Raw genomic sequence first — 23,550 nt, 5'->3', positions numbered from 1 at the left:
TCCGACCCTGATTCGACTTTTTTTTTCACCCCATTCTTTTATTGGAAAATCTTCTATAATACAAGTAATCTAACCATTACTTTATATTATAATAATCATATGAAAAATAAATCTTATATATAAATAATCTAAACATTACTATTATTTTTAACAATTATTTCTTCAATGGGTAATACAGTTGCCTCAAAGTTGGATTCAGATTATAGATACATAATACATTAATATAAATTAGAAAAAAATTAATTTCTTTAAAATCGGAGTCCGATTCGGATGTCGTACTTTTTATGGGATCCGACTCCGACCTTCCCCCGACTCGGAGTCGCACTTTTTAAACGGAGTCAAATTCAGATTTTTTTTCGTCAAAATCGGCTCGGATTTTTTCCTTCGAATTGAAACAGAGTAGGATTAGATTCGTACTTGTTTGCCATCCTTATATGTGTCACAATTAAATTTTCAGTTATTTCAGATTTTTTAAAAATTAATTTCCAACACCTCTTAAAATTGTTAGACGTAACATAACCGTCGTATAAAAAATCTTTCAAGATACCATCAAATGAAAACTTCGTGACCTTGCATAAGTTGTATTTGTTTGTTGGAGTGTCACTATTATCTATTAAGCATTGCATTACCCAGGAAGGTACTCTTAACTTTATGATGATAGTGGTCCTCATGCATGTGCTTCTTGTCCATGCTGGTTGATCATTCATAGATAAGCTCTGTTATGGTTCATTGTTCATACTATATCATATACATTAGAGCTAACTAACGATAAAGATTCCCTAATTATTAATTCATATTCACCTAATATCTGCTATAATCGCCAATTTTGCTTATAGTAGTGTATATAATGTTGCATTTCCCTATAAATTATATTGGTTCTTTGATCTGATCCGATTTTACTTCCTCTATTTCGTTTTAAATGCAACAAAAGGATATTATTGTGCAATATAATGTACGGGGCCGGACTAAGTTATTGGAAGATAAGTATTGGAAGAGGATATAATTGTATCTAACCAATAAAAGCAGAATCTTATCTTTGTTAGGACACTGTCGGCTCCTATAAATACTCTTGATCTGAGTTATAAGGTATGTTCACATATATTATTATACTCTAATTGAGATATACCGGTTATTACCCATTGCTGACTTAGGCATCGAAGGGGCATTCCTCGGACGATCAACCCCCTAGATTAGTTGACGTGCTTTGTTTTACAGAACTCCAAATCGGCTTACACCTACAAAGGATACCGGTTCACTCCCCTAGCATTTATTCCATACTGAAACATATAAAATATTCATTTGTTGCATTTAAAACGAAATGGAGGAAGTATATGTTACGTTGTCCAACTAGAGATAAGCTTTTACTTGTATTTCCTAAATTAATCAAACTGTGTACATACTTGGGTGCATTGCATTTATACAATTATATACTCCCACATACATAAATGTTCAATGGGTTCTATCGGCGGGTACCGAATAACTTTATCGTTTTGACTTCTGGATCATCACTTAGAAATAAACTAGTTATTGGGCCCGGGCTACGTCTCGGATAAGAAAAATTTTCATTCATTAGTATTGTAATTTAAGATGATGACACTAAATATTATTTGGTCTAGTGGTTAAGACTTTAGTATATGTTCTTGAGGTTTTGGGATCAAACCCTATACTATGCACTTTCTAACTTTTTTTTTATTGTTGTGAATTACATGGAGCAAAACGCCCTTAGGGAGAGTTCCATGTGGCACCGTTCCTTGTATAGGCACGCCTTTTAACATATTAGTATAGATTATAATCACGCCGTATATATTACGTGATCCCCATATCATAACTCATAAGGTGTATTTTTGATGTTATTTCCCCCATTTCATGACAACTTCATAGTCCATACAGGTCAATATGAGGTTGTGCATGTACGGTAGTGGCCAGTGGGTGGTTTACAGACTCCATATTAAGAAAAACGCTTATCTTTAACCAGAAAAGGGAAAAAGTATGTCGTTTAAGGGAGCTCGTTGGCCTAGCATGACATAATCCCACTACTGGCCCGTCTTGATATATTAGGTATGGTGGTGGGTCGTATATGGACATATTTTAAAAAAATAGCACGTTGGGCCGACCTACTCATTTTAACCAGAAAAATAAAACTCTTAACATAGTCGGTTATTAGTACGACATGACCCAATACGACTCGTAGCCTAGGTTATATTGTCCCTCTATTGGAAAATCGACAAGATCAGCCTAACTTGACATGATTTTTCAGTGCCCTGTTCTAGGTTTGGTCCAGTATGCCACAATGCATGCTAGTACGCCACACCCAATTCCTCTCATCATCACCAAAGACTAATCAAATTGACAAGAGTGCAACATAACACGACTTCTGAGTTCCTTGTTCTAGGTCCGGTCTATTGTGCCACAAGGCCCGCTGGCTTGGCACCACAAAACTCTACACTCGTCATCAAGGAGTAAATGAATTACGTACTGGTCAAAGAATTCACTTATGTCTTTGAAGTCATGAAATCAAATTCTTTTAAGACACTTTAAGGATAGGGATTTCCTTATTACTCCTCTTCATTCTTATATGTTTCAATCTAATAGATTTTACTACTTTTATCATTAAATAAAGCTATATGCTCATCACTAATCAGTATTAAGTTAAAAACAAGAGTCCACATGACCTTCTGTAGAAGTCAAGCAGTGCATTTTGATATAGGTCTACATGTAGCGGGTAGCCTATGTATAACTTGTCAAGTACGTTCATTAACTTATACTATATCTTAAGCACGCAAAGACCTACCACAAACATGCAGACAAATTATAAATTTTGGATGCATGCAAAATTTGAATAGTAGCCTCTAAGATGGCTATTTTACTGACATGCATGCTTAAAAGTTGTTAAGGCGGCACAAGGCATTATATAAGGGCATCAAGCATCAACTATCTTTACCAGAGTTTGTCTAGGCAACCAACCGTTTGAGTCTTTTAGGAGACTCAAACAGGGGCAATTTGGTCATTTTAAGCTTTGGAAATTTCACTCGCGTGTTGTTTAGTACCAATGCTAGGTTAGATTGGTACCATTGTCCGAAAATTTTGATACCAAAGTAAGGTTGTTTGGTACCAATCCTAATAACAATGTGATACCAATACCAGGTTATAATGGTACCAATGTGAGTGTTTGAGTCTTTTTTGGACTCAAACAGTTGGTTACCAAGGCTTTCTCATCTTTACCATCCATAGACTAATACTACATAGCAACTCTAGTTAAGCTCATCATCTTTATTATTTCCAAGCTAATGAAAGAGATGGCGTTTGATTATCCTAAAACACATCTCTTCCACTTTGCTCTTTTTCTAGTTTTAATCTTAAGATCTGCAAATGTTGAGGGTCTAAATGTGGGGTTTTACGCTAATTCATGTCCTTTAGTTGAGTCCATAACAAGCAATGTTGTCAAACAAACACTTTCTGTGGCACCTTCTCTATCTGGCCCCTTGTTGAAAATGTTTTTCCATGATTGTTTTGTTAGGGTGAGTGTTATTAACTTCATTATGTTTATTTAAATGCATTCATTATTTTTGCATTTCATACCTTTTCTTTTTTATGTTTTCACTAATTAAATTAAATTACATTTAGTTCTGCTAAATTGAACTACTTAATTAGCTTAATTTTTTGATCCATATGAGCCACGAAGGCGGTACAAAGTACAAAGAAGGGGAGGGGGGATTCGAACCTGTGACATATCGTTCACAGTACCTCAATCTTAACCACTAGGCCAAGACATCCTTGGTACTTAATTAGCTTATTTTGGTGTTGAGCTAAGCTTATTCACTAAAATTGTTGCCCCTTGTTATATATTTATGGTTGGAACGTCATGAAGACAGGATAGAAAAAAAATGATCTTATATTGTCACTAATACTTCCCCTGTTTCGAATTAAATGCAACAATTCCATTCTTTCACTATTTATACTTTTCAATTTGACTAAGGTTTGTGACTTGTACATAATGAAAAACAAAGTGAGGTGAGATCTTGTTAGATTCGTCTCGTGACGTACTTTCACAAAATGTAACTTTTATAATTTTTACTTTTATGTAATTATAGATATTTGTGGTTAAAATAATGTATCGGCTTGCGTAAAAGTGGATTTGTTGCACTTAAGAAATATATAAGAAGAAATTATCAAGTCCGATCATTTTGAAATATCCGGGCTTCGATATATATTTTCAAAATCAATATAAATATATCCTAAGATTTGATTTACTTATATATGTTGTTAAAGATACCAACGGTCCAGATATGTTATGATAACAATGAAAAAATATAACCATGAAAGATGAGGCGCCTTTTATGCTGGAATGGAAAATAAGTCATCAAGAGAATGGAGTCATATATAGTCCAACCTTGATGTGATAGTTTTAGGGATTTAACCAATGGAAATAACTAATAATACTACTTGTATGGTTTATTTTTCTTATAACACTTTCTTTTTGTGGCAAATCCCTGAATTAATTGTTGTTTCGGTGTTGAAACGGTGACAGACCCTTGAGAAGTAGTCCGTCAGTAATCGAGGGTTGTCCGAGACTGGTGAGCTGAAAGAGAACAAACGAGAGCTACCCTCGAGGGATGCGAGGAAACCCCCTTCGACGCTCAAGTCAATAAGTGTCCGTTAAGGATTTAGAGAGAGAAAACGAGAGAGATAAGTTATTTTTAGTATGTGAGAGAATGTACCTCAAAATAGTACCATTTGGCTATTTAATGGAGTACTGTTTATCTGGCAGGATGCGTAATCCTTTGATATGTGTGTGATTGAGGTGAGTGTGACGGGAGGGAAGATTCCCTTATTTTGTCCTTTTCGATGACCGCGAGCGCCATCCCGGTCCACTACTAGGGATGGTTTGGTCCATTCTGATGAGTTCGCATCCTGAAGAGTTTCATGCCGGACACCAGGATGTGTGTCCGACAGTAGACTTGGGATACTACCCATACACTTACAACACTCCTACTTTTGACATCGAGTTATCAATTATCTCTATCTCTCTCGTCATCATAATTCACAAGAATCCATTTTTATTCCTCTATATCTCTGTGCTCTCCTTGATTCTTATGCCTAGATGAAGTATTTTTCATCATTAACAAACAAAAAGGCTAGAATTAAAAGAAGAGCTTCAAAAACCTAAATTTATGACATGATATATATCTATCTATGAATACTTATGCAGACTTTTATAGGCCATTATCGAACTAACCATCTTTATTATTGATCATGATTGATTATACACAGGGCTGTGATGCTTCCATCTTGCTAGATTCACCAACAAATCAAGCAGAGAAAGATGCAGATCCGAATAAAACCTTTAGATCAGGATTTGAAATAATTGATAGAGTCAAGAGCGCATTGGAAATGCATTGCCCAGGCATTGTTTCATGTGCTGATATAATAGCCTTGGTTTCTAGGGATGTTGTTGTTCAGGTAATAATTGAATACTTTTCCCCATACAATTAAGAGAGTTTTTGCAATTCGTAGCTCTATATGTATGTATAAGCACTTTGTATATGTTTGCACTAAAATGTGTGTATTATTGTTAACATTTGTAGACTGGAGGAGCCTCATGGGAGGTAGAAACAGGAAGGCGAGACGGTCGTGTTTCATTACGCAATGAGGCATTTAGTGAATTGCCATCAGCTGCTTCTGATATAACCTTTTTGAAATTACTTTTCCTACAAAAAGGACTCAGCGTGAAAGATCTTGTTGTTTTATCTGGTATGTTAATATTAAATGTCAAATGCATCAATTTCACGTACAACAAACTGACAACCTGCATACTCCCTCCACAACTCTATGTCTCTATTATACTAGCATGTCTTATAGAATTGTAATTCATACAATTGAGTAGTTGATCATTAGCCTTAGTAGTTACTAGTGATGGCAACTGGTGCGGGCCAGACCGTAAGCCATAACAGGTTGGGCTGAGATTTTACGGCTCAGGACCGGACCGTGAAATTTATGGGTGAGGCGGGCTGGTCCGCGGGCTGAAAGATCTTAACCCACATTGGTCTGTTACCGGTTTTCACGGTTCTGGTGGTTTGTGTGTCTAGTGGGCTAGACCGGAATGGCGGGCTGGCATCAGAATTTTTTTTTTTCAAAATTATTTAATCATTGAAATTATTCATTCTTGTTACATGAAATCTTTAAAATGAATTTAAATATATACAATTATTAATATTAATGAATAATTTCATTATTTTAAAATTTGATTGAATTATAATATATGCAATTTAATTAAAATATATACAATTTGATTAAAATATACACAATTTGGTTTAATATTTACTTGGACTGGGCTAGTCCGATTCATGGGTCGGGCTGGACCAGTTTCGTGGTCCGGGCTGGGCGGCTTTGGTAGCAGGCTTTAGTGGGTTGGGCTCAAGAAATTCGTCCCACGGCCCACTCACCAATTTCACGATTCAAGTTGGGTTTGATCGGGTTTTTTGCTAGCCCGGCCCACACGGCCCACGGGTGGGCTGGGCTGGATTGGCCCACACCGTTGGCCATCTCTAGTAGTTACTAGTGAGTAGTAAGTAGTGTAATGTTCAAATTCTTTTTTTGACATCGAGAAATCGTACATTAATTAAAAGAGGAAGTACATCCTAATGCGAATACAATTCAAACTAATACAAACAAACAAACCTAAAATACAATCCAAACTAATAGAAACAAACAAACCTAAAGGAGCTTTAGAAGCTCGTACATACCACCTAGAACAAAAGTAAATAAAAACGATACAAAGGCGCTTAAGAAGGAAGGCGTCGCGAAATTCAAACTTGACGAGTAATAGTACTAGATTAAGTATTCCTAATATGCCATTTATAACTAACATAGGATGATAGGAGTATATATATTACTGAAAAGAAATTCAAAGCTCAAATGCACAAGGTTTTCTCTCTGATAATCTTTCAGAGGCTTTTCTCTTTTTCTCTTATAATTCTCTATCTGTGTTCTTGTTCCACAAATGCCATAATCAAACGGCTATAAAGATTACGGCTATATATATACAAAGTATGAAGAGAATCCCTAATGATTAGGTGTACAAAGAGACAACTTATCTTTCTAGGATCACTAAAAAACAAAAGTACAGAAGTGCAGGTTACAGCAGGTTGTTGCTCCCACTACACTACTGTTGAGCTGTGAAAGAATAAGAGTGAGGCAGAATCACATTCTTTACACTCCCCCTTCAAGGTGGAGCTGAGGTAAGGATGCCCAACTTGAGAGAGAGGTGATTATGCTGTTGCTCACCAAGAGCCTTAGTCATCAAGTCAGCTAACTGAAGAAATGATCTGATGTGAAGAGTATTGACAAAACCATCCAAGTAGTGGTCTCTGACATAATGACAATCTAGCTTTAGATGCTTAGTTCTCTCATGAAACACAGGGTTATGAGAGATGTAGATAGCAGCCTTGTTATCACAGTAGAGATTAATAGGCTTAGGAACTATGAATTGCAAATCTTCTAATATCCCATCAATCCAGACTAGTTCACTAGTAGTCTGAGACATACATCTGTATTCTGCTTCTGCAGATGATTTGGAGATGGTTTTTTGTTTCTTGGTCTTCCAAGATACAAGGTTCTTCCCAAGGAATACACAATATCCTGTGAGAGACCTTCCACTAAAGGCACAAGTGCCCCAATCAGCATCACAATAGGCAGAAAGAGAGACATCAGAATCATTTTGATAATATAGACCCCAATCAAGGGTCCCTGCAAGGTATCTAATTACATGGATGGCAGCTTGAAGGTGAGGTTTTCTAGGACAAGCCATGAATTGGCTGAGTTGCTGGACAGAATAGGATATATCAGGCCTTGTGAGATTAAGGTAGAGGAGCTTTCCAATTAAGCTTCTATAGAATTCAGGATCTGGTAAAGCTTCTCCTTCATCATTGATAGTCTTAGACCTCTAGGAAAGGGAAATTTACAAGGCTTACATTCCTCCATACCTGCATTGCTAAGAATATCCAAGATGAACTTTCTCTGATTCAACATGGTCCCTTGTTTAGTTCTTGAAACTTCTATCCCAAGGAAGTATCTCATCTGCCCTAGATCTTTGCAAGTAAAAGCTGCATGAAGTTGTTGCTTTAAAAGAGTAATTCCATCATCATCATCACCACTGATTAGTAAATCATCTACATATACAAGTGCAATTACTTGTTTGCCTTCAACTTTCTTACTGAAGAGAGAGTAATCTCTCTTGCTTTGCACATATCCCTCTCTAACAAACAGCTTAGTGAGCTCTATGTTCCACTGTCTAGAGGCTTGTTTGAGACCATACAAGCTTCTTTTCAACTTGCACACTTTACCACTATGCTCTGCTGTGTGCCCTGGTGGAGGATGCATATACACTTCTTCATCTAGATATCCATGCAAGAAGGCATTGTTGATATCTAGGTGATGAAGTTCCCAATTTTGAGAAGTGGCTAAGGCAATGAGAGTCCTCACACTTGTGAACTTTGCAACTGGAGAGAAAGTGTGTTTATAGTCTTTGTCCTTGACTTGTCTGTCTCCTCTAGCTACCAGCCTTGCCTTGAATCTTTCTACTTCCCATTTGGCCTTAGCTTGATTTTATATACCCATTTACAAGCTATAGCTCTCTTTCCTGTTGGTAAACTTGTTAATTCCCAAGTCCCATTTTCTTCTAATGCTTGCATTTCTTGCTTCATAGCATCTTGCCACTTTTCATTCTTTATTGCCTCCTTGTAATTCAGAGGTTCAGTGATTTTCAAGGCAGTGTTCAAAGAGCTTATGTACTCTTCAGGGTAATATTCAGAGCTTTGCAGCCTTTTGAGCATCAAGGACACCCTCTCTGAGTGCAACTGAGGTCCCTGTGTATCTGGGAGAGTAACAACATAATCTTTAAATCTTCCTGGTAGAGTTCTCTGCCTTGCAGGTCTTGTTCTCTCAGCAATTGTATGAGATTCTTGTTCCCATACTTGTTGATCAACCACATCATTCTCTATCACTTCAGTTTGTATCAATTCTTCTCCTGCTTCTCTTGGATTTAAATCCAAGGCAATCTCTTCCATACCTTCACTAGGTTGATCTTCATCTCCTGCATTCATCAATCTGTTTTGCACAAATTCTTCATAATCTCTTTTGTCCTGATTAAGGACAAAAGGCAAAATGTTTTCATGAAAAATTACATCTCTACTAACAAAAATCTTGTTTTTGTTTAGGTCATATAATTTGTAACCCTTTTGTGAGGAGGGTAACCTATCAGGATACATCTGATCCCTCTTTCAGCAAATTTGTCACTAGGCCTCCTACTAGGACTAGCATAACATAAGCTTCCTATTACCCTCAAATGCTCATACTTAGGTTCCCTTTTCATGAGTCTTTTATAAGGTGTTTCCCAGTAAGAACTGAGCTAGGTAATAGGTTTATTAGGTATGTAGCTGTTAGTATGCATTCACCCCATAAGTGATCAGGAAGATTGGCATGAATTTTGAGAGCTCTTCCTGTTTCTAGAAGGAATCTATGTTTTCTTTCCACTCTTCCATTTTGTTGTGGCCTTCCTACAACACTTCTCTGGTGGACAATCCCTTTTTCAGCTAGGATTTTCCCACATTCTTGTTGAAATATCTCAGTGCCATTATCAGACCTTATTGTTTTAACTTGACATTTGAAATGAGTTTCAACATGTGCAAGAAAACCAACCAAGATCCCTTTCACCTGTTCTTTATTTGACATTAGATGTGTCCATGTCACCCTAGAGTGATCATCCACAATGGTAAGAAGTAAGTAGCACCTGTTACAGCTTTCACACTTATGGGCCCCATAAGTCCACATGTATCATATCAAAAATATTTTCAGCAATAGAAGAGCTTGGAATAAAAGGAAGTTTGTGATGTTTAGATACAGAACAAGTGTCACAAAAATAGTTATTCAAACCCTTACAATCACAAAACTTCAAATGTTTCATCTTAGATAATGACACATGACCTAGCCTAGCATGAATTAACTTCAGGTTCTTGTCATTATCTTTCATTGTTTCTGCAGCCAAACTTTTCCAGCCCTCTCATCACAATCATCCTTCTCAGCTTCCTTCTCTTTCACATCCAGCACATACAGGTCATGATGGTTCCTTCCATGAGCTATGATTTGCTCATTGGTAAGGTCCTGTACATAACATCCATTTTTATCAAAAATAAACTTCATCACTTTGTTATCTTGCAAGAGCTTGCTGACAGATAACAAATTGTGCCTAAAGTCACTCACAAATAAAACATTTTTCAACAAAATTTCATCAGATATTCTGATGGTTCCAAATTCCTTCACTTCTTTCACTGTTCCATCAGGCAAACCAACCCTAATGATGCCTTTCAAGGCTCTCATGTTGTCAAATATACATCTATTTCCAGATATGTGGTCACTAGCACCCGAATCAATTATCCAGGAATTTAATCAAAACCATTTTTATGTGAAATAGCATTAGAGATGACAGTTTACCTGCAAAATTGCTATAAGCAATTGCATTCTTTCCCAGTGCCTTCATGACCTCTTGAACAACAGCTGATATCATCTTCCATCATCCTTCATCTCATTGTTTTCTTCTTGAGAACAGCTAGCTTCAAAAGGAGTCCTACTTTCCCTTTCAGTTTCTTCTTTCACCACATTTGCTGCTTGTCTTTGGTAGTTTCTTGGCTTTGCATTCTTGAATCTCTCTGGATAGCCATTCAATTTGAAACACTCGACCTTCAAGTGTCCCTTCATACCACAATAATCACATTTCTTTGCATCTTTCTCCATCTTCATCCTTTTATAATCCTTTCTTTGAAAGTCCTTCAATGGTCCTAGGTATTCCACCTGCCTGTTGACATTCAAGGCACTCATCTCATTCCCAATGCTCATTTCACCAGTGATTTGCTTCTGTTTCTCAACTTGTAGAACCAAGTTGTAAGCTTTGTTCACTGGTAAAAGAGGATCCATCCCCAACAAGTTGCTCTTCATTTGTTCATACCCCACATTAAGTCCCATAATGAACTTAATGATCTTGTTGTTCTCCTGTATCTCCAGCATTCTCTTCAAAAGGTTGCAACTGCATTTTGTCATTGCTCCACAGCTGCAATCAGGGATTTCTTCAAGCTGAGCAATTTGATCCCAAAGATCCTTAAGCTTGCAGTAATACTCTCCAACACTTAGATTATTTGTTGAAATTCCCATAATTCCTTTTTCAGATGAAAAAGTTGGGGGGCATTAGCCTGACCATATCTTCTACAATTTCTTCCCATAGTTGTCTTGTAGAATGCATTGAAACAAACTTCCTGCAATCTCTGGCTTCATTGTTGCTAACAGCCAAGACCTCACCATGTAGTCACACCTAACCCATTTCTGCATTTCATCTCCTGGCTCATTGGGTTTAGGATGTTTTCCTTCAAGGAAAGCAATCTTGTTCTTTGCTCCTAGAGCAATTTTAACACTCCTGCTCCAGTTTAGGAAGTTGTTTCCATCGAAAAGGATGCTTCCTAGAGCAGTGGCAGCACTCTCATTTATAGCAATGAAGAGTGGATCCTTATAAGGATTGTTTGAGTTAGTTTTCTCAGTTTTCTCAGTCATTATAACTGGAGGGAAAGGAAAAGGGCTGATTTTGAAGGGAAAAATTAGAGCTTTGAAATCTCTAAGATTGAAGTTTTCACACCTGAAGCTCTGATACCATGAAAAGAAATTCAAAGCTCAAATGCACAAGGTTTTCTCTCTGATAACTTTCAGAGGCTTTTCTCTTTTCTCTTTATAATTCTCTATCTGTGTTCTTGTTCACAAATGCCATAATAAACGGCTATAAAGATTACGTATATATATACAAAGTATGAAGAGAATCCCTATGATTAGGTGTACAAAGAGACAACTTATCTTTCTAGGATCACTAAAAAACAAAAGTACAGAAGTGCAGGTTACAGCAGGTTGTTGCTCCCACTACACTACTGTTGAGCTGTGAAAGAATAAGAGTGAGGCAGAATCACATTCTTTACAATTACAGTACTGGTACACACCCTCTAAAGAAAAACATAGAAGTAAACAATAAGTACATATCAATAACATGAAGCTTTTTTGGCATAATATGCAATTATCACTGCGCTTAGTAGCTCTTTCACACACAACAAAAGCATTATTAGCATCGGCATTATTAACTTGGAGATATATAATTGTGCAGGAGCACATACTCTAGGCATATCTCATTGTGCAGCATTCAAAAAGCGCCTCTACAACTTCGACGGAACAGGTGACATCAACTCTACTGACCCAAAAATGGATCCTAACTATGTTGCTGCATTAAGGAAGAAATGTACTAATAACAATAATGATACATTCGTCCAAATGGATCCTGGAAGTTCAAAGGTATTTGATGGCCATTACTACGAGCTCGTGTCGAAGAGAAGAGGGTTACTTGAATCTGATGCTGCTTTACTTGATGACGATGAGACTAGAAAATATGTTGAAACTCACAAGATCAAGGGTAACCAAAGAAGCTTTTTTAAAGACTTTGCCATTTCAATGGTAAATTTGGGAAGAGTTAGTGTTCTTACTGGTAATGCTGGCGAAATAAGAAAAGTTTGTTCGAGGACTAATTGAATTATGTAAGTGTGTGGAACAAAATCGTCCTCTATATCAGTCCAACTTATAAGGGATTTTCACAAAACGTGGAACATATATAATAAAAGTTGGACGAAAATATATATGGAGTATATATATTGTACTTGTAGTAGTATATGTAGCAAACGAACATAAGTAAGAAGATCTTCACGAATCAAGTGGTTAGATCGGAGTAATTTGTTGCTTATATTCATGCTCATAGCTTGGTTTTTCTTTTGTTTAAATTGAACAATCTTCAATCGTATCTCAACAAAATGTAATGAGAACGAAGTTTGGAATCCTTTCTACTGTACTAATGGTAATAATATATACTTCCTTCGTCTTTTTTCTATTGCAATCTTCAATCTCGACACACACATTAAAGAGCTCGGTCATGTGAGAGGAGATGGATTTAATGATAAAAATATAATAATAATAAAACGGTAATAAAAAAATAATTATATAATACAAAAATAATTTTTAAAACATTTAGCTTAACTATGCTGAACTGATACAATTCTCCCAACAATCTTTCCTAACCTTAATTAATTAGTTAACGGAGGAGGAGATAACCCTAAACCCTAAACTTAGTTTTTCTCTCTAGTTGCCTCCCTTTTCCCCCTTTCCCTTCATCAGCTAGGGGCTGCTATGGATGTTTTCTTCCATGATAAGCCCATTTTCCTTTCTTGTTTTCACTTTCTAGTTTGTCCTTTTGTTTTGCTGAATAAGTTAGTCTCTCTTTATGAGAGTTTCTTGTTCCCTGATATATGCGAAGACTAGTCTTCTCTTTTTGTGGAGGTCTCCTTATCCCCTATGGGAGTTGTGACTTATGTATGAGAAATTGTTCTCATTGGTTGAAGTTCAAAACTATCAACACGAAGGTATTGAAAGCTCGGATGCGGTCAATATGGATAGATCAATAACGTTCTTCTCCAAACTATGTCAAAATGATAGACGGTTCCCTTAATAGTTGATTGGGACAAAAAAATACAAGGGACTTGCACCACAATATTCGATCTGGTTCATTGTAGTTTCATCGAAGACGAAATTGATATGATCTTGTTTAATTGTATCCTGTTTTTCTTTATTACATATTGTAGATGTCGTTTGGCCTTCAATTAAATTAATGAAATTTCTCTCTCAAAAAAGAAAATGTTGACCTGAACTGACTAAACCGAAAATAAGTCCCGAAAATCAAAGTTTATCGGAAGTTTGGTCGAAAATTCCCGAGAAATTGCCTTTTTGTGATTACATTGGCAACAATCATGCGATTGATTCAACTTATTTAACTTATCTAATCTTATCTTATCTGAATTTATCTTATGTTATCGAATGTTATCTGAATTTATCTTATGTTATCTTATCTTATTTAAACTTAACTTATCTTATCTCAACTTATATTCTAATTTATTGGATAGTCTAACCTAGTTAATCCGTTTTATAACTTATTTTTATTTTATATGTACTTAAGATCTTATCTGAACTTATCTTATCTTATCTTTTCTGAAATAATCTAAAATGAGTTAAACATGGTAAAATACATACTTCCTTCATCTTTTATCTATTGCAATATTGAGTCTTGACACATAGATGTGAGGAGACAGATATGGAAAAGAGAACCCATATATATATATAGATATATATATATGAGAAAGTATTGGGTCAGACCGTCTGACGTATTGTTTACTGTCAGACGGGCTGAGCCCAATACATCTTCTCTCTGCTTCACTTTTAGGTCACATTCTCTCTCCTCTTTCTTCTTCTTCTTCTCTGGATTTTCATATAATCTTTCAAATCTGCCATAATCAATCTTCAAGGATTTGTTCAATCATTCACTTCATCTGTCGTTTTCCTTATCTAAATTATACATCACAAATTTTCCAAATTTGAAATCCATATTCTGCGGCACCACCAGTTCCAACCTCACTGTATGTTGCGATATATTAGGAATTTATTGTTATGATTCCCACTGTGATTGTATTCCTAGTTTTTAGGAAACTTTTCTATCTTTATTTTCTGTTCCTTATCATAAGGAACCTAGGGCTGTATATTATGGGCAACACGAATCAATCAAACACAGCACATTATTCTTCCCTTCTCAATCAAACACAGCACATTATTCTTCCCTTCTCAGTTGCAATAATTTCATAATCTAACAAAGAAGAAAAAAATCAGCTAAGAGGAATGAAGAAGAAGGAGAAAGTGAGAGAAAGCAGAGGTTAGTGTTTTGTTTTTCAGTTGGACTTTGTTTTTTTTCAGTTGGACTTTCTTTTCTTTCAGTTGGACTTTGTTTTCTTTCAGTTGGACTTTGTTTTCTTTCAGTTGGACTTTATGTTTCTTTCAGTTGGACTTTGTGTTTCTTTCAGTTGGACTTTGTTTTGTTTCAGTTGGACTTTGTTTTGTTTCAGTTGGACTTTGTTTTTTTTCAGTTGGACTACCTGAAAAAGAATGAAGACTACCTGAAAAAAAAATGAAGACTACCTGAAAAAGAATAAAGACCAACTGAAAACCCAAAGTAAGTCTAACTGAAGTACAAAAACCAACTGAAAAAAAAAGAACACTAACTGAAAACAAAATGAAGACTACCTGAAAGAAAATTAAGACTACCTGAAAAAAAATTAAGACTACCTGAAAAAAAATTAAAACTAACTGAAAAAAAATTGGAACCACCTGAAAGTCGTCCGGCCAAAGATTATGGTCGGACGAGTCCGACACAATACGTTTTCATTTTTTTTAGGAAACTTTTCTATCTTTATTTTCTGTTCCTTATCATAAGGAACCTAGGGCTGTATATTATGGGCAACACGAATCAATCAAACACAGCACATTATTCTTCCATTCTCAATCAAACACAGCACATTATTCTTCCCTTCTCAATTGCAATAATTTCATAATCTAACAAAGAAGAAAAAAATCAACTAAGAGGAATGAAGAAGAAGGAGAAAGTGAGAGAAAGCAGAGGTTAGTGTTTTGTTTTTCAGTTGGACTTTGTTTTGTTTCAGTTGGACTTTGTTTTCTTTCAGTTGGACTTTGTTTTCTTTCAGTTGGACTTTGTGTTTCTTTCAGTTGGACTTTGTGTTTCTTTCAGTTGGACTTTGTTTTGTTTCAGTTGGACTTTGTTTTTTTTTTCAGTTGGACTACCTGCAAAAGAATGAAGACTACCTGAAAAAGAATGAAGACTACCTGAAAAAAAAATGAAGACTACCTGAAAAAGAATAAAGACCAACTGAAACCCAAAGTAAGTCTAACTGAAGTACAAAAACCAACTGAAAAAAAAAGAAGACTAATTGAAAACAAAATGAAGACTACCTGATAAAAAATTAAGACTACCTGAAAAAAATTAAGACTACCTGAAAAAAAATTAAGACTAACTGAAAAAAAATTGGAACCACCTGAAAGTCGTCCGACCAAAGATTATGGTCGGACGAGTCCGACACAATACGTTCTCTATATATATATATACTCGAGAGATATAGATAAATTCTAGCCAAATATACAAACGTTGTAATTAATATTGAACTTTTATATTTGGGTATTGCAGATACGTGATATATATTGGATTACTAAATTAAAACGACTATTTTACTTCTTTCCAAATGAAATTGTTGGAATGGTCTAATGATATAGCCATTTAGCAAGAAATTTCCGGCAATAATTTCCAAGAATTACTTTGGTTCTTAATATTTAGTTTTCGCATAATTTTTTTTTTTTTTTTTGACAAAGGGTAAAACAAACAGAAGATACAAGGTTAGCTTTTCCTTGCTTGGGTAGCAAGCTTATGGGCTAACATAACCTCTTCTCTACTTACCTTAATACAGGAAATGAAAATATAACTATTTGCTATTCTTTTGATGTCCTTGATAATGTTATCGATGTTCTTGTTAGATGGGATATTTCCCTTCAAAGCTCTAATCACCTCTATATTATCTGTCTTAATAATTAGACCTGGGCTTCGCCACTCCATATCCGATAGAGCTTTCAGAATAGCATATGCTTCTGCTTGTTCTGCTGAGTTTGCGAAGATCTTGACCGCAGCTTCCTCTTTCGGGTCATTGTTCACATTCTTCCATGCTACCTAGTTAATCCGTTTTATGAGGGCTAGTTGATGCTCTTTCTGGCATTGAAAAAGATTGTAACTTTTGTAATAGTGATGCAAGCTGCAAAACAAAGTACAAATCTTTTCTAGCCAGAGATTAATACTAGATTATCGTACTTTTAGTTTATTGAAATTGCGTGATATAGAGAAGGCGCAAGTTGAATGAAGAAAAGTCATATGAGGGCTCAAGAGCAATTATCTAATTTGTCAAGTTAGTGAAGGTTTTGGACTTGATATAATAATTATTGGACAAGAATGTTTTATCTCATCACCAGAATAAAAAACAGTATGGAAAAGTCCATAATGAGTTTCGTTTAGACTGTGATTCCTTAGGAATAAGTTAATCTACGAACATGTTTGGTAAAACTAACGGTTTTAGTAGCGGTTAGTTGTTGCAATAGTTGTAGTTGTGGCGGGTAGCTACTAGTTGCGCTGCCCATTAGTAGCTGTTAGCAATTAGTGATTAAGGTAGTTATTTAATTAAAAATGTTTGGTAATAGTAGCAGTTGAAATTGTAAAAAAAACAATAAATGATACTTATTCAAATATGAAATGAACTACAACAATTTTATATGTTTGTTCAATAAATTCAATATTTATTTTTTCAAATAACTTACATAAAAAGGAGCATGCAAATTTTTATCTGCTCAAAGAAATGTATAAATTTAAGATAATATATATATATATATATATATATATATATATATTTATTGGGGTTAAACTTGACAATCCGACTTGCGTGGACCCGGTTCACACTAAAATAGTGTGGACCAGGCCCAGGCATGTGACCATAACACACCCTATATTACTTTAACATACACTATATCACTTTAGCATACACTATATCATTTTAACACACACTAAATCACTTTAACATACACTATATCACTTTAACATACACTATATCATTGTAACATACACTATATCATTTTAACACACACTATATCACTTTAACATACACTATATCACTTTAACATACACTATATCATTTTAACATACATACTATATCATTATAACATACACTATATCACTTTAACATACACTATATCACTTTAACATACACTGTAACATACACTATATCATTTTAATATACACTATATCATTTTAACATACACTATATCATTTTAACATATACACTATATCATTTTAATATACACTATATCATTTTAACATACACTGTATCATTTTAACATACACTATATCATATCAATATACACTATCATAAACTCACGTGATATGAATCGGGTGCACACTAATTAGTGTGCACTGGGTTCATATTAGTTTTTTTATTAACATATATACACTATATCACTTTAACATACACTATATCACTGTAACATACACTATATCATTTTAACATATACTATATCATTTTAACATACACTATATCATTTTAACATACACTATATCATATCAATATACACTATCATATAAACTCACGTGATATGGATCGGGTGCACACTAATTAGTGTGCACCGGGTTCATATTATTTTTTTTATAAACTTGAATATAAAACAACATTAAAGCCACTTTTAGGCAATGTAGAAAATTTCAATATAATCACATACATTAGAGATAACTAACCATAAATTATATACATTAAAGCTAACTAACGATAAAGATTCCCTAATTATTAATTCATATTCACCTAATATTTGCTATAACCGCCAATTTGCTTATAGTAGTATATAATTAACTATATACAGTGTCGCATTCTCCTATAAATTATATTGATGCTTTGATCTGATTCGATTTTATGTGTTACGTTGTCCAAACAGAGATAAGCTTCAACTTGCATTTCGTAAATTAATCAAACTATATACATATTAGATGAAGTACATTCTTGGGTGCAATGCAATTATATACATACATAAATTCTCGATATTTTGATTGTCACTTAGAAATAAATTATAATCATGCCGTACCTATTTTACCTAATCCTCTTATCATAAGGTTTATTTTTTTTGTATGCCCTCTTCCCCTCTTTGTATGACAACTTCATATATAGTAGTAGTCCATAAGGATACGGGGCAATATGAGGTTGACTTAGCTCCGGCATGAGCTTGCTATTATTGGACCAATCCGATACGTCAAATATGGTTGGCATGTATATGGTGTGGTGTGGTGTGGTGTGGACGTGTGGTTTAGATACTCCATATTAAGACATACATCTATTTTAACCAGAAAGGCAAAGAAGAACGTAAATCTCATAAGGGAGCTCGTTGGCTTAGCATGATATGAGCTCACTACCGGCAAGTCTCGATATATTAGGTATGGTGGTAGGTCGTGTATGGACATATATTCAAAAATTAACACATTGGATCGGAACGACCCACTCATTTTAACACGAAAAATAATTAAAAACGTTAACATAGTTGGTTAGCACGACATGACCCAACATGACACATGGGCTAGGTTGTATGCATGCCCCCTCTATTGGATATCAACAAGAGTAACATGGCACAATTTTTTGGTATCCTATTCTAGGTTTTGTACTGTCCATTGTGCCACAAAGGCATGTAGCATGACATATAGGAATTATTTAATATATAAATTATATTTTGTAACAAGGTGGTTAGAAGTTAGTTACAAGCTGTTAGAAGTTAGTTACAAGTTGGTTATTTCTCTCTTCCATCTTGTATATAAGTTGTCTTTCAGCTTATTTGAAGATTATGAGTGAATGTTACATTCTCCAATCTTCCTTCTCTGCTTAGTAAATCAATCTAAATACTATTGATTTCTACATGGTATCAGAGCAGTAATCTCGATTTGAGATTGAGGTTTCACTAAATTTGGTGAGTTTCTTGAAAATTATTGCGAAAATTTCTTGCAATTACAATTGCAAAATTTTCTTGCACAAATTTCTTTGAATTTCGTGTGATTGTGTGAAGTTGATTGAAAGATTCACAAATCTACAATGGCGATAGAAGAAGGATCCAGGAATAATGAACGGTTGAATAATGGAGGTAATCTTGATCCTTAATTATTTCATTGCAGCTTTTGATAATCCAACTTCTTCTCTAGTTGCTACTGTGTTCAATGGTGTAAATTTTGTTCGCTGGAGTAGAAATGTTAGGCGTGCATTGATTGCAAAAAACAAAGAAGGTTTCATCAATGGTGAAATCTTGAAACCTTCTATAACTAATAAGGATTATCATAAATGGAAACGTGCTGATTTAATTTCATGGTAGTTAGCTGGATTTTGAGTTCCATAATTGCTGAATTAGCTGATGATTTCGGCTATATAGATACTACTATTGACTTGTGGAAAGAATTAACTGAAATATTTGGGCAGTCTAATGGTCCAATAATCTATGAGTTAAAGAAGAAGATTGATAATCTCAAACAAGAGAATTAACATGACTATAGTTACTTATTATGGAAAGTTTAAGAAACTAAGGGATGAAATGAATAGTTTTCAAGCTTTTCCTTCATGTATTTATGGTGCATTAAGTACATGTAGTTGTTCTTTCTTGAAGAAGGTGGTTGAATTGAGGATGAAGAAAGAATGATGAAGTTTCTTCTTGGTCTCAATGAAGGTTTTGATACTACTGTTACTAATGTTCTATCAATGGATCCTATGCCTGTTATAAATAGAGTGTTCTCTATCACTCAACAAATAGAGAAACAGAAAGAAGTAAGTAGCATGGTGGTTGATCACAGCGGCAGTGCTATGACTAGTAGTGCTATGGCTGCACAAGCTTATAAGGGATCCAGTTATGTGCAGGGAAAAATGGACTGGAGAGAGTTGAATATAAAGAAAGAAAAGATGAACAAGTAGTGTAATCACTGTAAAGGGAAAGGACACACTGCTGACCAATGTTTTAAAATCATTGGTTACCCTGAATGGTATAATCACTAGTAGAATAAATGTTATTTGCTGCGGTTGAAAAAGTGCCATATTGCTGCGGTTTTGGGCGCGCAGCAATAGGTATTAATTATATTGTCGCGGTTTTAAACCGCAGCAATATCTACAAATATTGCTGTGGTTTTTAGGCCAAACCGCAGCAATATTTTTATGTATTATATATTTAACAGAGAGTATTGCTGCGGTTTTGGGCCAAAATCGCAGCAATATGTCAAACTATTGCTAGTTTTGGCCCAAAACCGCAGCAATAGGTCTTGGTAACAAAAAAAAAAATTTTTTTTTTTTTGCATTTTGCTATCAAATTTGAATTAAAATCAGGCAATTAATCCATCCACTATCACCTAATTCACCAAATCTTATAATCAACAACAAAGTTGACGAAAAGAAAGAATATGAAATAACTAAAAAATCTAGATCTGGTGAAATTACCAGAAAATTAAACAAAACAGAAATAAAAGACGAATTACAAAAAAAAATTACACAAAAAAATACAGATCTGGCGAAAATAAAAGTTACATGAAAAAAAAATTCGGATCTAAAAACGAAAAAAAAAACAAAAAACTCGTCGGACGAAACTTTGGCGGAGAACGAAACTCGACGAGCCGACGAGGTGCAGTGGACCGTGGTGGTGGCCTCAAGTCCTAAAACGTCGTTCGAACGAAACACGACGAGCTCGAATGAACTAGATCAGAAAAATCGTGGCTCGCGTCTCAATCTTGAGAACCAGATCTGAAAAATCGTTTTCTTCGTTCGCGAACAAAGAGGAGAGGGAGATTTCTTTTTTTTTAGAGCAGACAATATTGTTGCGGTTTTGGGCGGGAACCGCAGCAATATTGTTATTTTCTATTTTTTCTTTTTTTTGTGCGTGTAATATTGTTGCGTATAGGTAAAACCGCAGCAATATCACCGCAACAAATAGCATTTATTCTACTAGAGTTAATGCTATCAAAGCTAGCTTCCAAATTAAAGACAATCAGTCTCATGGTGCCAGACTTGCTGCAAATGTGTATTCTACACAAGAGATGGCTGGAGATGACCCTCTTGACAGCACAAATGATGTTAGTGGAGTTAATTCTGATATGTCAAATGCTATTTGTTATGAAGTAATGAAAGCTATGAAGGGTAAACAGACTCAAGTTGGAGATTCCAGTGGCATATCTTGCTCTCATGCAAATTATGCAGGTATTACATCTCATTCTCTTAACTGTCATGTGAGTAATTTGTGGATTGTGGATTCTAGTGCCTGTGATCATATGACATATGATGAAAGTGTGTTGATAAATAAAAGAATCTTGCATAAACCAATTAAAGTTGGTTTACCAGATGGGAGCAATAAATATGTTGATATGATAGGTGATGTTTCTTTTAAGTGACAAATTGGTGTTGTCTGATGTTCTTTTAGTGAAAGAATTTAAACGCAATTGTTATATGTTGGTAGATTAACTGAACAAATTGGTGTTCAAGTGAGTTTTACAAGAAATGTATGTTATTTCGAGGACCTTTCTAGGTCTGGACTGATTGGTGCTGGGAACAGAACAAATGGTTTGTACTATCTGGTTAGCTCTGCAGATTCCAAGAGTTCAAGAAGATATGTTGGTGAACATGAAGCTGCTGGTTGCAACACAGTAGAGAATGTGATTGATTATGTAAATATGCTTAGTTTGCCAAATAAAACTGCAACTAGTGTGAGTCAGAATAAGGGTGATTCTAGGGCTCAATTGGATTTGCTTCATGCTAGGCTAGGTCATCCTTCTTTGTCCAAAATGAAACATATTGATGCTGGTAACTGCAAAGGGCTTACAGAATATAACTGTGGTGTCTGTTATAGCTCTAAACATCATAGGCTTCCTTTTACAGTAAGTAATAGTAGAGCTCTTGCATGCTTTGATTTGATTCATTTGGATTTGTGGGGGTCCTTACAAGGTAAGAGCATTGGATGGTGCTTTTCATTTCTTGACAATAGTAGAGTTACATGGATTTCTATTGCATAATAAAATGCAAGTTGAAAAGATAATAAGAGATTTCTTAGTAATGGTGGAAACACAATTTCAGATGAAAGTTAAAAGAATAAGATCTGATAATGGGACTGAGGTAGTGAAATAATCTTGCAAAAGGTTATTTGCTGATAAAGGTATTATCCATGAAAAGAGTGTTCCATATGTTCCTCAATAAAATGGTAGAGTTGAGAGGAAACACAAGAGCTTGCTTGAAATTGTTAGGGCATTGAGATTCCATGCTTGTCTTCTAGAGCAATTTTGGGGAGAGTGTTTGCTTACAACCACTCATTTATTGAACAAAATTCCATCAACTGTCTTAAACTGGAAAAAACACCATTTGAGGTAATGTTTAAAATTCCTCCTGATTATGCTAATTTGAGAGTTTTTAGTTCTCTTTGCTTTGCTTATAACAATTCTCTGAAAAGAGAGAAATTTGATTCTAGATGTAAAAGATGTTTGTTTCTTGGGTATCCTGCTGGTCATAAACCTTTCAAGCCGTATGATCTTGATACACACAATATATTCATATCAAGAGATGTTATTTTCTTTGAAAATATTCTTCAATACAAGATCTCTCATCATATTATACATCCAAAACCTAGTTCTTCACAAATGATTCAGTTTGCTTCTGATAATTCTGATGCTGAGAGAATTCTTCCCTCTTCTACTCAATTTTTCCATGATGCCACTATTTCAGAATCTTCACAAAATAACCCCCTTCTCTTTCTATTCCTAATTCATATCCTATTTCTTCTTCTTCTCATACTTCTATTGATACACATATTCCTGAAAATGACAGACAACAAACTACAATTCCTTTTGTTGTTCATGATATTCCTTCTCCAGTTCCTCTTAGAACCTCTTCTAGAATCATTACACCTTCCCATGTTTTTCAGGATTTTATTGGTGGTTATATTCCTCACAAAAATGTTTCTAATGCAGAAAACACTCAATCTTTATCTTTTCACTGTTAATTCTTC

At 35.0% G+C, this 23,550-nt stretch overlaps 1 protein-coding gene across 1 annotated transcript; it reads left to right on the top strand.

The window, feature by feature from the left end:
* The first annotated feature begins 3,217 nt into the window (after positions 1-3,217).
* LOC104895046 (peroxidase 27) lies at positions 3,218-12,957 on the top strand. The gene is made up of 4 exons (XM_048646177.2): positions 3,218-3,518; positions 5,272-5,460; positions 5,586-5,751; positions 12,191-12,957. Exons 1-4 carry the CDS (start codon positions 3,288-3,290, stop codon positions 12,607-12,609), a joined length of 1,005 nt encoding a protein of 334 aa, XP_048502134.1. The 5' UTR covers positions 3,218-3,287; the 3' UTR covers positions 12,610-12,957.
* The last annotated feature ends 10,593 nt before the right edge of the window (positions 12,958-23,550 follow it).

This window comes from Beta vulgaris, chromosome 6 (assembly GCF_026745355.1).
Source record: "Beta vulgaris subsp. vulgaris cultivar EL10 chromosome 6, EL10.2, whole genome shotgun sequence".
Taxonomy (NCBI): Eukaryota; Viridiplantae; Streptophyta; class Magnoliopsida; order Caryophyllales; family Amaranthaceae; genus Beta; species Beta vulgaris.
This window is presented reverse-complemented; position numbering and strand designations above follow the sequence as displayed.

Coding starts and splice junctions, on each gene's coding strand:
- LOC104895046 (XM_048646177.2), top strand. CDS start 3,288: ATGAAAGAGATGGCGTTTGATTATCCTAAAACACATCTCTTCCACTTT. Junction 5,461..5,585: donor CTAGGGATGTTGTTGTTCAG/GTAATAATTGAA, acceptor TAACATTTGTAG/ACTGGAGGAGCCTCATGGGA. Junction 5,752..12,190: donor AGATCTTGTTGTTTTATCTG/GTATGTTAATAT, acceptor ATAATTGTGCAG/GAGCACATACTCTAGGCATA.